This window comes from Centropristis striata, chromosome 3 (genome assembly GCF_030273125.1).
Source record: "Centropristis striata isolate RG_2023a ecotype Rhode Island chromosome 3, C.striata_1.0, whole genome shotgun sequence".
NCBI classification, from domain to species: domain Eukaryota; kingdom Metazoa; phylum Chordata; class Actinopteri; order Perciformes; family Serranidae; genus Centropristis; species Centropristis striata.
In genome coordinates, this window is record NC_081519.1 from 10,839,200 (window position 1) to 10,855,976 (window position 16,777).

Genomic DNA, 16,777 nt, shown 5'->3' on the forward strand with positions numbered 1-16,777 from the left:
TTTAGTTTGGAAAGTTAATTGTGTGCCCAAGAGTAATGTTATAAATTCTTGAACAGTCTTATTGCTGTAATTATTACATTAAAATTATTAAAAATGTAATTCATGCACGAGGTGAAATGCTGCCCCATATTTCGGAGCATTTGGCTATATTTTACACATTGCCCCTTTAAAGCAATACTCACCACGCTTAAAGCAAGGAAACAGTCTCAATTTAATACTAATGCCTCTATTTGACCTACACTAGATTAGATTAGATTAGATTACCATAGATTAGATTAGATTAGATTAGATTAGATTAGTTTCGTTTCAGCTTTATTGTCATTGCACAGTGTGCAAGTACTAGGACAACACACGCTTTGATTCTCGGCTCACAGACCAAACAGACCAAAAAATGTTTATTTTTCCCGGACAAAGTTTGGCAGTGATTAGTAGATATAAAAATCAATGTGATTGTGCACTCAGAGCTGTCTCTACAGAGAGAAGCCCACCTCTTCATTCCTCAGCCTTACATTCATGTATCTCTTTTATTAATGAATCTATCAAATTGCATTTTCTTCATTCTTTTTCTATATTTCTTCATCTTTTTGTCAGTATTTACAGCAGATATTTTGACTTGTGAAAGTTGAGAAAGCAAAGGTGTTACTAATGATGGCTCCATTCTGTTTGAAATAATAAGTGTCACAGTGAGCCAGCATGCGCTGAAACAAAAACAGCTAACTTAAACTAGAAAACTTCCTCTGGGGAAATTCTGAAAGGGCCATGAGGGCTACTGCCGGTGTGTGTACACAATGATGACATTCTGCAGAGATTTCAAACAATTAATACTAGTAATGTTATGATCCTATACAGTCTATGGATAATATTAATAATTGACTGTCTTTTTAATAATGTTGTGTCTTTTTTGGTAATTCTGTGTCTTTTTTAAAATAATTTTGTGCCTTTTTTTGGTCTTTATGTTTCTTTTTTAAGTAATTAAGTTTTTTTCCCTGTCATTTTGTGTCTTTTTTGTCATTTTGTTTCTTTTTCGGTAATTCTGTGCATTTTTCCAGTCATTCTGTGTCTTTTTTTTTGTCATTTTGTGTCTTTTTTTTAGTAATTTTGTGTCTTTTTTTGGTCATTTTGATACTGCCTCCAGCGGCCCCCAGGTAATTTGAGTTTGAGACCCTTGGTCTAAAGGGTTCTTTTCATTTTCTGTGTGACTGTACAGGGCACTGCAGTCTATTAGTTAATTTAAAAAAACCTACAGCTCCCATGAGGCTTTGCTGGCGCTCCTTCGTGTGAGACTCATGGGTGTTTTAGTTGTTTCCTGCTAACATAGTTATTGTTGAATATGACTTTTTAAAGTCACATGTGTTGTCCGGTGCTGCAGTCCAGTGTGTCTCAGACTGTGGATTCTAATCTCTACTATTATTGCACAAGTGAGCAGGTGACAGGTGACATTAAATTATAATGAATTAAGATTCAATCTATAATCTATCTATAATATCTCCATTGGCTACCTGTTGCAGCCCAAAGCATCAAATTCAAATCCTAATGCTGGCCTACAAAGCTGTCTCCGGTTCTGCAGCCACCTACCTGAATGCCCTGATTGAGACATACGCTACCTCACGACTGTTGAGCAGGGACCTGAAGACCTGAAGGCTCTTCAGAGAGGACCTTCTCTCTAGCACCACACGACAGCTCTACTCCTTCAAGAATCCTCACTAGACCTAGTCTGCTAAATGACTAAATGTAATATAATGTAATGTATATATTCTGATCAATAAATGAATCCAATAATAATGATGCCATGTGTGAAAGGTACACTATTTGGATTTATTAAGATCTCATTACTGGATTATATGAACTGCTTAAAGTCTGAAAACCCAAAACACTAATCCACCACTTTAATGTCGATCTGTGTTTCAGATTTGCCTTCAGGTGTCCAGAAAGTGGTCATACTCAAAAAGGAGTAACAGGAGCAGAGCTGCAGTCAGAACCAGGAGGACCCAGAGCCCCCACACATTAAAGAGGAACAGGAGGAACCTTGGACCAGTCAGCAGGGAGAGCAGCTTCAAGGGCTGGAGGAGGCTGATATCACCAAGGTTACATCCACTCCTGTCCCTGTGAAGAGTGAAGAAGATGAAGAGAAACCTCAGTCTTCACAGCTTCATCAAACACAAACTGAACAATTGAAAACAGAAGCTGGTGGAGAGGACTGTGGAAAACCAGAACCAGACAGGAACCCTGATCCAGATCCACATTTACAACCTGATACTGATGACGAGACAGGAGACTCTTCTGAACCTGAGACTGATGACAGTGCTGATTGGAAGGAGACCAGAGAACCTTGTGCTGGTGAGAAAAAGTTTAGCTGCTCTGAGTGTAGGAAAAGATTTGACAAAACATACAGTGTCAAGAGACACATGTTATCTCACACAGGGGAAAAACTTTTCAGCTACTCAGTGTGCAAGAAGTCTTTTTCACAGAGGGGAAGTGTACAGAAACACATGAGACTCCACACAGGAGAGAAACCTTTTAGCTGCTCAGTTTGTCGTAAAGGTTTAAGTCAAAGTGCGGATCTGAAAGTACACATGAGAAGTCACACAAGAGAGAAACCTTTCAGCTGCTCAGTGTGCATGAAACGTTTTACTGGACGCTCAAATCTGACTATACACATGAGAGTTCACACAGGAGAGAAACCATTCAGCTGCTCAATGTGTGGTTAAAGGTTTCAGTAAAAGTGGGGATCTGAAGATACACATGAGAACTCACACAGGAGAGAAACCACACAAACCTGCTGTTCGGTTTGTAAAAAATCCTTTACACAGAGTGGAAGTCTGCAGCTACATACAAGACTCCACACAGGGGAGAAACCATTTAGTTGTCATGTTTGTGACAAAAGATTTACCCAGCATTCACATGTAAAAGAACATAAATGTGCTGGTCACCCGTCTTCACAGATTCATCAAACCAATGAAAACAACTCCACTACATTTTGAGCCAAGTATTGTACTTTTTACTCCACTACATTTAAAATTTAGCATAAAAACATGACCAATTCCAAGTGATTAGACACATTAAACCTCATATATGAGTTAAAATGAGCCCGACCGTGATTTAAAATACAGATTACATAAATGCATCAATACAAATAATTTATTCATATATTTAGAATACGTATAACAATCTGAGTAGGTCTATTCTGCACAACTAGTATTTTTACTTTAAAAAACTTCAAGTAATGTTATGCATCGTATTTTGGTAATTTTGTGTCTTTTTTTGGGTCATTTTGTGTCTTTTTGTAATCATTTTGTGTCTTTTTTGGTAATTCTGTGTCTTTTTTTGGTAATTGTGTCTTTTTTTTTTGTAATTTTGTGTCTTTTTTAATAATTTTGTTTCTTTTTTAATAATTCACATTGTGGTATTAGTACATTTACTTAAGTAAAGGATCTAAATCAGGGGTCTCAAAATCAAATTACCTGGGGGCCGCTGGAGGCAGTATCAAAATGACCAAAAAAAGACACAAAATGACAGAAAAAATGGTCATTGGTCATTTTGTGTCTTTTTTTGTAATTGTGTGTCTTTTTTTTTGGCCATTTTGTGTCTATTTAAGTAATTTAGTTTTTTTCTGTCATTTTGTGTCTTTTTTGGTCATTTTGTGTCTTTTTTTAGTCATTTTGTGTCTGAAAAAAATTGGTTGCAGTATTTGCACACAGTGAAAGTTCCCACTCAGCAGGAAAGTGATGAAATTGATCTTTTTATAACCATGTGTGAGTCTGCACTCTGCATGTATCGACTGATGGAAATCTCTGCTGCTTTCCGTCTTCGTCCTCCGTCCACCAGAGCAGAAACGATCTCTGTGTTTCCTTTTCCTTTCCAGCTTTTTCAAAACTTTATTTATTGAGGGTTTTTTTTTCAAAAAGTAATACACATTGAACACAACAACAGACATTAATTAAAAAAAGTTATTAATAATTAATAAAAGAGTTAATAATAAATAGAATGTATTAATCAATAAAATAATTATAATAAATAAATTAATTAAATTAAATAATATTATTATTAAATAAATGGGGGGAATTAATAAATAAATAAATAACAAAACAATAATACACAATAATAATAATAATAATAATAATGAAAGTATACATAATTAAAATGTATTAATCAATAAATAATAATAATTATAATAAATAAATTAAATTAAATAATATTAATAAATTAAATAAAAATGGGGGAAAATAAATAAATAAATAATAAAACAATATTACACAATAATAATATACAGTCTATGGTTATGATACTATATTATATACAAGGAGCACACCGACAACAAGCATTCCTATACAGCAACCTATGCCCTTTAACCTCAAAATCTGTGTATTTGTGTGTGTGTGTGTGTGTGCACGCGTGTGCGTGCGTGAAACATGTGTATCTGGAGGAGTGCATTTGTGTGTGTGTGTAACGAAAATTGCATAAAGTTACCTGTGTGTGTGTGTGTGTGTGTGTGTGTGTGTGTTTGTGTGTGTGTGTGTGTGTATAATTAAAATCACATAAAGTTACCTGTGTGTGTGTGTGTGTTTGAAGCATGTGTATCTGGAGGAGTGTGCGCGTTTACACGCATGTGTGCGTGCGTGTATCTGTAACTGTAATCACATCAAAGGATCAAAGGCAATCAGAGCAAAGATCAAAGGCAATCAGAGCAGAGCAATCAACAGAATTAACTGCCACTAACTGCCAATGTCCCGGAACAGTGACAGCAGCCAGAGGTGGACAGACTGGAATTTCTGGCCTCGAACAGAAAGCATTTTTGGCAAAACCATAATACCTATCATTGATTCGACTTAACTTTGAGCGTCCTGAGTTCTTCCTGAATGTCTACATATGTTTTTTTAAGAAAAAATAGCTTTGTTAGAGCGATCTAAAAAAACTGTTACATCTCCTTTTTCAGAAATCTTCCTGCATTTTTAATATGGGAGCCAATGGGGCTGTTGGTGCATGTTGGTGGCGCATCTGTGCGTCCCACACCCAAACTATAAAACTGACAGCTTTACCAGAGGATTGTGAGTGAGAAGACAAATTTTTCTACGTTTCTATGTATAAATTATTGTCTGTAGAGTGGAATTTGGGGCCCGGGCACAGTTTTTCAAATTTATTTTTTGATAATTTTTTCTCTCCCTCTACACTCTGGAGATGATGTCACACACTGTGACACAAACAATCCGTGCAATACACACCCATTATAATCTCAGAATTTCTCCAAAAATTATCATGGTCATTGAACAAGAATTGATCAAAAATGGAGTCTCTAGGTGAAATTATGCCGGAGAAGTAAAAATCTCCAATTATTGTTCTTTTTTGCTCATTTTTTTTGACTGTCCCATTCACTTCAATGCAAAATTACTTACGTTGCAAAAAATTTGTATTCCATAGAGAAAGGTAATAGCACACTGATCCCGATCAAACCGCACGTTTTGATATATAATTTGTCGAAATTGCGTCCTGAAGAGGAAGAAGAAAAAATCCACAGTAACTAAAGCTATTGCTGTACGTAATTTTTACACCTGTCCTTTACTGTGAGAGAGAGAGCTGTCAGTTTAAGTTAATTCATATAAACATCTTTCTGCTTGTTCCATAGCATCATTATCACACTCTTGATAATCATGCCGGACAAAGGCTCAGCATCAGAAGGATGGATCCACAATCAAAAAAGTTCAGCAGCTCCTGGAGCCTTGATCACAGACTCAAAAATGAAGCTTTGTTTCTGGGAAGCAAATCTTGGTGCTGCAGACTCAAGAGTGGTTTATACGATGAGATTTTGGTGAGTATTAGATATATTATATCAAAAAGCACATGTGAACAACAAAATAGTTCTTGTATCTGTTCGGCAGACATACAGTATTTGAGGCAAAGGAAGTACGATGCATAACATTACTTAATTTGTAACATATTGTTAACTAAGGTCATACATTGAATACATGAAAACATAAGCAGGTATTTTCATGCTGTTGGATTTTCTAGTCTGTATGCTATGCTAAGCTAAGCTAACCAGCTGCTGGCTCCAGCGTTATATTTACAGCACAAAGTAGTTTTAGCCTTCTCATCTAACTCTTATTCCAAATATTTTTTACTGAAGTAAAAGTACAAATATTAGCTTGAAAATAACTACGGGGCTTTAACGCGTTAGTTAAGATGAATTAATTACACAAAAATTAACACGCATTTTAATCGCATGAGTTCAGACAACAACAAACCACAGTGAGCATGAACGAAGAAGCTAATGAGACCGCTTTGGTTGGCCCCATGGATGGGAAATTTTGTTACAAAAAACGAGCAGATGGAAGCGTCGATAAGAGCATGGTTGTGCCTTTTCAAAAAATATTACTAGATTTTGCGACCTTGAGTGGTACCAAAATCTGGTATAAAATTGGCCCATGGACTATGTGGTGGATACACAATGAGGATGGTCGAATTTAATAGCACCCTGATGGACTCCACTTGCCACATGTTTTAATATTTTAAGTCTATTCATATTTTATATTAATTTCTATATATAAATATTAGCATTTTTGCTCAATAGATTCAAGGTCATGTGACCTAATGACTCAAAATCAGTGTTGGATCATAGTACTCCAATGGCAGAATGAGACACACCTCTTCTTTTTACATTTGAAGTCTGTTCATATTTTTTATAAATTTTTATATCTAAATATTAGCATTTTAGCTCAATAGATTCCAGGTCATGCCATCAATTGACTAAACATCAGTGTTGGATCATAGTATATAATATTTATATGTGATTAAAATGCGATTAATTTCTATTAAGTAATTACAAAGCCTCTAATTAATTAGATCAATTTTTTTAATCGAGTCCCAGCCCTAACAATAACTGTAAGTACCATCAATAAAAGTACTCATTATGCAGAATGGCTGAGTTCACAATAATGTAGATTATTTTATTTTATTATTTTATAATTATTGATACATTCATGTGTTCAACATAGCTGTTAAAGGGACTAATTTGAAGTACTTTATATACTGATGGTAGCTTGTGATATCTTATCTGATTTAAACCTATCTTTCATTTATTTCTCAATTACGGTTTGCATTAACAATCTGAACCAAATGTAGTGGACTAAAAAGTACATACAATATTTGACTATTGTGACTAATGTACTTAGTTACTTTCCATCACTAATGAAAGGGTAGTGCGGTTTCAGCGCTCAGGTTTAGTTTTGGTGCCTTACATGGAGATTGTTGTGCTAATAATCTGAGCCGTTGTGTTGATCAGTAAACATCCCATCTGTATTTATAAACATAAAATAGATATACCAAGCAGGAGATACACCAAGCAGGAACATGCAGCAATAAAACAAACAAATGTGTGCCTTATCTCTTGATGACTCACTTGTTTAGGGTGTTGATCTATTTTAGGTTAGGCTGGTAAATCTTGTCGCTCAGACCATATTTGTTTCTTGAAGGTTGGCAGTAAAGTGATGTTAACACTGCTTCCCTGGGCTGAGAGACTAAGCTGCAAATGTAAGACTTTTTTGCACACATGGGAAGGAAAGATGTAAGTAAATAGCAGCAAACTGTTAGTGTGTCTGGGAAGCTCTCCATCAAGAATATTAACAGTCAGCATGATCGTTTTAATGCTTGATCCTAATTAACGTCTAATCCTAGAGTCACCGGTTTCATAATGAAGTACCAAAAATCTCAGCACACAGAGGAACTCATGGCTGAAACCTTATCTGTGCTGCAGCTGCAACTGAGTTTTCTTCCAGCAGATGACACTAGTGAGTCATCGGTGGTTCACTGAGAGCTGGGGGCTCGTCCCTCTGTGAAGTACAATTTGTGCATAAAGAAATCTATTCCAGAAATATCACAACTTTATTAAACACATAATACAGGCATGGATACATATTATATGTGTGGTTTGAGGTTGGGCTAAAATTTGAACAGATCTTTTAACACACTGTGGGTTTATTATAGATAAAATGTGACACACAGGAGCCTTAAAATGTTTCAATCCATAGTAATTCATGAAGAAACAATTTCAGAAAAGTGTTGCATTTTCGTGAGGTTCATACCAACTACACTGATTATTGCAAATTAAATGCAAGTAGGCTCATAACGTCTTAATACATCGTGTATATGATAAGTATGCAGACCTGCTGTTGCTGCAATCAGTCTATTAATTTAGACAATTAAACATGTTTTATTATTAGCATGGGGTGCATAGTATGCATTTTGATTTAAGATGAAAAGCCCAGCTATTACTTTACTGGTGTGCAGATACTTTGACGCTCAGTTTAGACAGCCTTGCATCAAGCACGTGCAACTTCTAAATAATCTGCATCTAACCATATGATGAAGATATCTCATCAGTGGGTTTCATGTTGAAATGCACAGTGAATATTTAAACGTGTGTGATTTAGGAGCTGATGTGGAGGATCCGTGTGGAATCCATTCAGCTTCCTTTCTCTATTTTCATTTTACGCCATAATAAAGCATTTATAACAACAGGCGCAACGAGCCATAGTTTGTGTCATCATCATAATAACCTAATTGGGCAATATCTCTAATGTGAGACATTGTTTGTGCACTGTAAAAACATTTATACTCTCATAACAGTGCGTGCACCCTCCCTTCGCTCTGTCCCTCTTGACTTGGTGACAGACCTAAAAGCCTTTTGTTGCAATCTTAGCCAATGGAGACGGATTACGACACCGGGCAGCTGAGATATATAAAGAGCCCCTTTTTGACCGCACTTGCACATTTTTCAGTGACACTTCTGAACACTCACACACCTCCATGGACTTAATTGTACAGAAGACCCCAAAACAACCATTATAGGCTACTGCACGTGAGCGGGCTATGCATTCATCAGACAGATAATTTGTTCACTTTCAATCCAAAACAGCTTGTACCAAGACATACTGGAACGTACTTTTTTTTTCTTTTGAAAACTTATTGCAAAATCTCCAGCTGCAAAAAAAAAAAAGCAACTTCGGGGTGATCGTATTGGATTAGATGCATATCACTGATTCCCTTCCTTTTGTAGGATAAGGCAAGGATCTGCGCACATCCGAGAGAGGGGATATAACGGGATAAAGCAAGTGAAAAGACAAGAAAAAGAAAGAAAAAAGTTACTGCTGTCCACGCATCGTCATGTCGAGGTACAACTTCTTACTGTGCTTGATGGTGCTCATCTCCCTGGGACAGTCGGGGAGCGATGAGCCCAATCTGCTGCTGCCTTCTGCCAGCGAGACGCCCACGGATGCCGGGCTGTCCCTGCTGGATGAGGACGCCGGTTCTCACGAGTGCTCCGCCTGCGTGTGGAGGGAGCAGAGCAAAGTGCTGAGACTGGAGACCATCAAGTCCCAGATCCTGAGCAAGCTGCGCCTGAAACAGGCGCCCAACATCAGCCGGGAGGTGGTTAATCAGCTGCTGCCCAAAGCGCCTCCGCTCCAGCAGCTCCTGGACCATCACGACTTCCAGGGAGACGCGTCGTCCCAGGATGAGTTTATGGAGGAGGATGAGTACCACGCCACCACGGAGTCCGTGATCACCATGGCCTCTGAGCGTGAGTAATAGTTTACAACCCAACAATATTGTCTCCAAATGCGTCATGCGCGTAATTGCGGAGCAGATAGGTTCAAGTGACACAGGCCTGCCTGCTTGCGTGGACAGTGGGGCTCATTCAAGTCAGTGACCTAACCTACTTTTTGAGATTGGGGGTCCAATCTGTGTGTCTGAAGCGGGCTGATAATATTAGACAAATGGATGTGGTCAGCTGCTGGCCACGGCTGTCAGAATAGGGATTACGCGTAAAGCTGATAAATCAATAATCAGCAGCATAAAGAGCCTCGTCACTCTGAAATAGACAGCTCCAATATGGCCTGATGAAGTTTTGTTTTTCATGGTGGTGAAGATGATGATGATGGTGATGATGATGATGATGGAGGGCTTAGTTCTGTTGGAGCAGCAGTCTAATATTTAATCCACCTGCTGTCAACTTTCCCCCCTTTCAGATGATTTTTTGTCTGTTTGACTGGGAGTAAACGCATGACAGGCCCATGTGAATGTCAAGTGCATTATTAATGATAATGCAGCATTTGGCAAGCACTTGCATCACTTTATGTCTTCTTTTGCATAAAGGCCCTAAAATCTGGAGTTATGATCACGTCGTGAGGCCCTCTGATTATTGCCCCTCTAACAATTTGCTCGCCCTCTTATAGTTTCCCATAAATCCACAGATAAACCGCAGGCAGGCCCCTTGGAGACATTTTATAAAATTACTGTTGAACCCTGGCAGCTGTGCTCTATCGGTCTTTTATAGGAGGCTCTACCGGTTTCCCTGCTGTTCATCGCAGTGAGAAAAAGTGTGTCCAAAAAGCTGCTATTGTTCCCCTCATGCAGCGGCCCCCCTCGGCCGCACTTGCCTTTTAAATGCGAAGTTTATGGGCGCAGCTCGTTTTTTTTTCACCACGAGTACACAAAGACAGAGAATCACTTAGGGTCGAGGGGAGTGTGTGACCTTTCCCTGGCGAATCGCGGGGTTCAACAACATTTACACACGTAATATATTCTGCACAAGGCGGATAAAACACACTCCAAATAATCAGTTTTTTTCACTCCACGAGTGAACAAAGATAAGCCTGTGTGCAGGAGACTTTGGCCTCATGTGTTGTCTGACATTATTAATTCCTCATTATAATATCTATCTATCTATCTATCTATCTATCTATCTATCTATCTATCTATCTATCTATCTATCTATCTATCTATCTATCTATCTATCTGATTACATTTTAAAAATCGGTCAAACAGTTTGGCTGAAAACTGAGTTTTTCTTATGTCCTATCTAGTCTTAAGGTTGTTTTTACTACATTATATTTAGAGAGAAAACAGTAGTCCCACGTGACCAAAGACTAAATATAGTATGGTAAGAAAAAGGATGTATCTCAAAAAAACAACCTTAACCCACAGTAAAGTACTTTAACTACTTAAATATTACGTATAATATTAACATATGCACACATATTCAGTGTAAAAATATATATCTTATGTACATGATATAACACAATGTCAGTGTTTTCCTCATTATAAAAAAAAGTGATTTGTTCATCAGATTTAAACATTTTTTCCTCCTTCACCAGTCCAGACAGTCCCACCTGTCTCTGTGATTACAGCAAATCAAGCTTCACTTGACATGTTGTAGCTGCAGACTCACAGGTGATCTAAATTTTATCTCCATTTTTTTCCCACCGCACTTTATCAAGGCTTTTAACTGATTCGTTTATTCAACCCCTTGCAAAAGTGTCTGTGAATCTAATAGTATATATATTGAGTTGTTTTTGCTAATGTGCTATTCAGTTCATCCTGAAGAAGAACGGTGCACAGCTGAACCCTTACATCATACAGGTTAACTTAGGAGGCATTGGAAAGTATTTGATTTGATATTTATCAACCGTTTGCTTGATATAGCAGCTATTTTTTGGAATTTTTATGACAAGCTTTTATGCTGATCTGTCTGTCTGTCTGTCTATCTATCTATTTTTATAACTTGCACACAAAGACACATATAGGGTGTGTGATGCATGCTGACAATGAAGCTCTTGTATAATACCTTGTGATGCTTTCTCTGATGTGCAGATCAGTCCTACAGTGAATTTTTCACTCTCCACCTGTAAATACACACAAGATGAAACTCTTTGCTTCTCATCCTCTGCACAGCCACACTCACACAACATGCAAAGTGATTCGACACCTTCTAAAGCATGAAAAACAGGCGTCATGCATGATGCTGGCTAATTGCATATTTCTAAAGGCCTCGCGCCAGCCACAGGAGCTAATGACTGACATTACTGCTGTATCTGTCATGTTACAGCACTTCCTGTTCTGTTCTGTCCTGTGTGCCTCATCTCTTTACGTCAGCTGCAGTTTTTATCATCTGCTTCTTCTCTCCATCTCTCCCACCCCTCACCCCCTCCCTCTGCCCCCCAACCCCCCACCTTCCTCCTTGTTAGCCCCCTCTCTCCTTCGTCTTCTTTTTCTCTGGTACTCATGGAAGAGTTGAGAGAATGAGTGCATCTCTTTTGCCTGTGGCGCCTTAGTGATCCCACAGGATTAAAAGTGCCTTTTCTGTCTCTCTGATAGAAGGAGGACTTCAAACACTATTCCCTGCGCACCTCGAACCCAATCACCCTTTCACGGTCGTGCACACTGCCTTTGATGGGCCATGTGGGTTCACACAGTACATACTGAACTGGACCTGTGCCAGAGTTGCTTCTTAGTATTCACTCAAGGTACGTGGGTGCCGCAGTGGGGGTTGAGAGGGTCCATGCTTCCTGGTCTCTAATTACTATGAAATTTCATGGAAAAGTACAGCTATTTATATCATAGTGCGGCACTAAAACATCTCCCTCTGTATAGTGTGTTGTGTAGGTAACCGCTCTGCTCGCTGTTCATGCATAAAAAATGAGTCAGTTCGGAACGGTTTATCAGGGTCAGTTTCTAGCGCAGCATCATGTGTGGATTTTTATTAACAAATCTTTTCGCATTAACATATTACCTGTTAGTTGGTGTTGATTTATGTGTGTAATTGTGCCTGCAAAGTGTGTATTTTGGAGGTCAGTTTTGCCTGAGGTGGGGTGAGGATTTGACCCCACTAGTCTCCCATTTGTCACCTGTCCAAGATATTTAGACCAGTCCTTCCTCTCCCATCAGTGACCTGCTCCTTCTTTCTTTCTCTCTGTATTTATGTTATTTTGAGGCTGATTAACTATCCACCTTCTTCATTTAGTACTCCAGCAATATTAGGGGAATACTTCACCCCCAGAATGACCATTTGAACATCTATACTGACCCTGTGTTTCTTTGAATTCTTGAAGATACTTTGTTTATCTGACATGTCTCCATGGTGAATGGAGAACCTAGTCACTTCTTGACGAATGGAAGTAAATGGCAGCAAAATTATATTAAACATTTTCAACTCTCGCACAACACATGCAGTACAATCCATTTCTCATTTACCCAGCCATATGCTTACTATTTCCCAGAAACATGCATTTTCATTAAAATCTTACTGTTTGAAACACTTCTTCTGTGTCTGTGAGGAGTATAAACAAAGCGAAGTACGATCGAGCAGCATGCCTGCGCAAGAGAGACAGTTAATGCGGTCGTGTTTTAAACTATAACATTTTAGCAGAAATGCATGACATTGGGTTAGGGTTAGGGTTAAACAAGATTTGGATTATATTGCACCATTTTCTTAACAGATGTTTCAAAGTAGTGTTGCCCTTGTTAGACTAGGCTTACATTTTCTTCCATTCATCAAAAATCTTCTTTCACAGTGGAGGCTTGCAAGAAAACAAAGTTAGGTTACATGAGACTAGGGGTGGGGAAGTATCCCTTCAAATACTACAAAGCAAATTATTCCACCAGAGCATATCAGGAAAATTATTTAAAGAGAAGTGGCACTTTTGTGTATGCAAGTATGGATTTCTAACTTTGATGAAAGACCTTTTTAAAAACAATCATATATTTTTTTAAATTAGAAGAAGATTGACACAACACTGAGGGTGGTGTCTTTTCTTAGCTGCAGCAAACATGAACAATAATTAAAAATTTCTTACACTATTGAAAACAACATCCTTTTGTGTGTACCATCTCACTGTCAGAGAGAAGAAAGAACAGAAGTGCAGCTGGTACCCGTGATACTGCTGGAAATTAGTATTTCAACCAATATTCAGTATTGATACGTATATATATAAAAAACAATATTTTAAGAGATAATCCAGCAGAGAGCAGCACCCGCTAACCATCTTTCTGAGTCTTTATTCCATGTTTGCTTTTTTCATTGCAGTGTGTCCAAAACAGAGAAAAACTGTGACCATCTGCAAGGTAAAACTTTACCTTTCTAAAAGGAGTGAAAACTGAGCTTTGGATATAAATAAGATCACATTTGAAACATCACTAATGACCACTCGGCTGTTCTGGAAACCTCTCACTCTGTTAAACTATTTTATACCCACATTTGATCTTTTGCATCATGATTGTGTGTAGGCTCACATTAGGAAGTGCGATGCTGGTAATATTATGTAATCCTGTTAACAAGAGGCACATTCAGTTCAAGCGCAGGCTCACACAACTCTTGAGTTGAAAAATGAACATCTACAGACATGTAAAAGGTACGAATGTACAAATTTCCACATGTGCACGCTCGTGTAGACACACAAGGATGCTCTCACACACACTCACACAGTCGCACACACACTCCAGAGAAAAGTTCTCCTATTGACAAAAAGGGTCACAGAGTTCACAGCTATGTGATATATTGGAAGAGGAGACTATTAACCTCATCGGGTCTCTTTCTTTGGCAGCAAAGACGAACCGGTAGTAACTCGAACACTTATCCCCCACCACACACACACACACACATGCTCACACACACACTCATCCACTAACCACTCCCACAAAAAAACAAGTCTTTTATAGTGTTGACCCTATAAAAGGGTCATTTCCTGAAGGTGCAGGAACCATAAAAATTAAGAGGGAGAGCGCTAAAAGGACAGCAGAAGTCGGACTGTCTTCAACTCACCGGCCAGTGTTTGCTGGAAGTTGATGACTATGTGAGGTTTTTATAGATTTATTTATTCCATGGAGGTCTCAGTTTGACGATGACACCTGTTCTCCCTGTGTAGTTGCTGGCATCAGTTGAGGGAAAGATAAACTTTGGTGTTGAATTGTTTGGACACAGGGGGGGACGACCGGTTTGTTTAAAAAGAAGTAAAAACTTAAGAAAGAAAGGTCTGTAGAAATTGCACAACATACTGTCAACTTTATGGCTAATAAAATTTCAAAGGGACCAAAGTCTATTAATACAGGGACAAAATTTCCCCAGGACCTCAGGAATCTCGCTCCTTCCACCCTCCTTCCCCTATTCCCACGCTCCCGTGTACCGGTCCCTGCAGCCGGTCGTTTCTCTTGGCATTTGGGAATATGTTGCTTAGGAATTTAATGCATGCTTTACCAAAAATACAACACTGAGAAGTTGTGAGAATGGATGTAAGACTGCTTTTATGTCAGATTGGAGGCATGGCTGTGCAAGAATAGTTTTGGTCCCTTTATGGAGAAAAAAAAAAAAAAAAAAAAGACGGTCGCTGCTTTTCACTGCTTGTGATTTCAAAGAGTGTGATTGAGTTAGGTGCACCGCGGCTCTCGCTGCGGGTATGAAGAGGAGGGGTGGAGGGAAGAAGGGAGGGAGTCCGCAGGGAGCAACAAGCAGCCCAGTCCTATCCTAAAGGGACAGAAATCATGCAAGGGTTTTATAGGTACAATTAAAAAGACCTGAAACAGATGTTACGTTTCGCTAATAAAGGAAATAATTACTTCACACCAGTAATTAAGCCCTGTGTAGGGACATGAGTGAGTGAAGAGGAGGAGGAGGAGGAGAAGGAGGGGTGAAAAGATAAAATGGAGATCATTGAGGGGATTATTGTTGATGGATGCGTTCAGGCTCTGTGTGGTCGTGTGCTGCTGAAGATCAGTTTATGGAAGAGTCCATTAAATCTAAGAGGCGTTTAAGCAAAAGGAAATGCTGCATTGGCATAATGCTTGATCCCATGAGGGAGCCACTGTGTTGGATAGAAGCACAATTAACAGTGGATTACCTCATGATTATCTACATGAAAATTTAATTAGCCTTTTTTCTGCGGCAAAGGGGAGCAGCTTCTCGCTGAATTTATCACCTGGTTGTATTTCTGCCTGCCGTACCCACAGCACCCCAGGAAGTTCATTATGGAAAATGCACAGTCCAAGTGATTTCTTTAGGGACAAGAGCCAAGTTTGATTTATATAATGTACAACGTGGCTCATAAAGGGAGCAAGATTTTTTTTTTCACTTTGCCTCGAAAATCTTGAGGAAATAGTGTCGAAAAAAATGCTTTTTTTCAGTAACTGAGTAATCTCAAACAGAAAGACTTCCACAAAGAAATATGGCACATTTTTTGAGTATCTAAGGTGATTAAATGAATGTCACCAGGGCCAAAATGGGAAGCATTCTCAGTCTATGAGTTTCGTGCCTCAAACCAGACCACTTTGGTTCATTACCTATTATACTAGAGAATTGTTGCTCAAAGTGCAGCACACAGGCCAATAGCGGCCCTCAGAGATAATTTGTGCAACCTCCAAACGTGACATTAAATACATGCATTTTATTTCAAGCTTCTGTTGTCCAACCGACTGGTGGGACGGTAGGTAAAGTTAGCGATCTCGGTGGTCAGCTCCTGACTGCATTGTTTCTATGTGGTCCTCAATCTTATGCTGGTTTCCAAAATTGGCATCCTGTCATTAAAAACTTTGAGCACCACTCTACGAGAGGTATATAATTGTAAACTTTACTGCATTCTTTATAGCCTTTTTATTCAAAGTGGGTTTTCCATGACATCATCATTTGCAATTCAGTGCAAATAAGTGTAGCCTCAAAACTTTAATTGCCAGCAGCGAAGGGTCTACTGGCTGCTGCATCAGACACCAACTGTTTCATGATATCATGTTTTCACGACAAAATCATTTGGGCCAAATGAATCCCCAAAAACAATATAATTGCCATATCTCTATAAAAAAAAGTTTTTTCCTTTCAGTTAAATTCTTCTTAAACTTCTCAAATACCAAAGTGTAGGAAGAGGTGGATAGAGTCTGTCACTATACCTGTATAAAAGTGGGCAAATATAAACAGACTTGCGACAAATTTAATGTGATCCCAAGACTCACTGAGTTGATGTTTTGC

General features: G+C 38.6%; 1 protein-coding gene across 4 annotated transcripts in view; it reads left to right on the plus strand.

The window, feature by feature from the left end:
* The first annotated feature begins 1,269 nt into the window (after positions 1-1,269).
* The window catches only part of LOC131968207 (growth/differentiation factor 11-like), a 39,710-nt gene continuing 24,202 nt past the window's right edge, over positions 1,270-16,777 (plus strand). For 2 of the 4 annotated variants that reach the window (XM_059328978.1, XM_059328981.1), the window contains exons 1-3: positions 1,270-2,337; positions 5,621-5,803; positions 9,047-9,568. In XM_059328978.1, coding sequence (XP_059184961.1) covers positions 9,154-9,568 — 415 coding nt within the window. In that variant the 5' untranslated portion in view covers positions 1,270-2,337; positions 5,621-5,803; positions 9,047-9,153. Of the gene's footprint in view, positions 2,338-4,933; positions 5,046-5,620; positions 5,804-9,046; positions 9,569-16,777 lie in introns of all 4 variants that reach the window. The other 2 variants (XM_059328979.1, XM_059328980.1) reach the window with 2 other exon arrangements.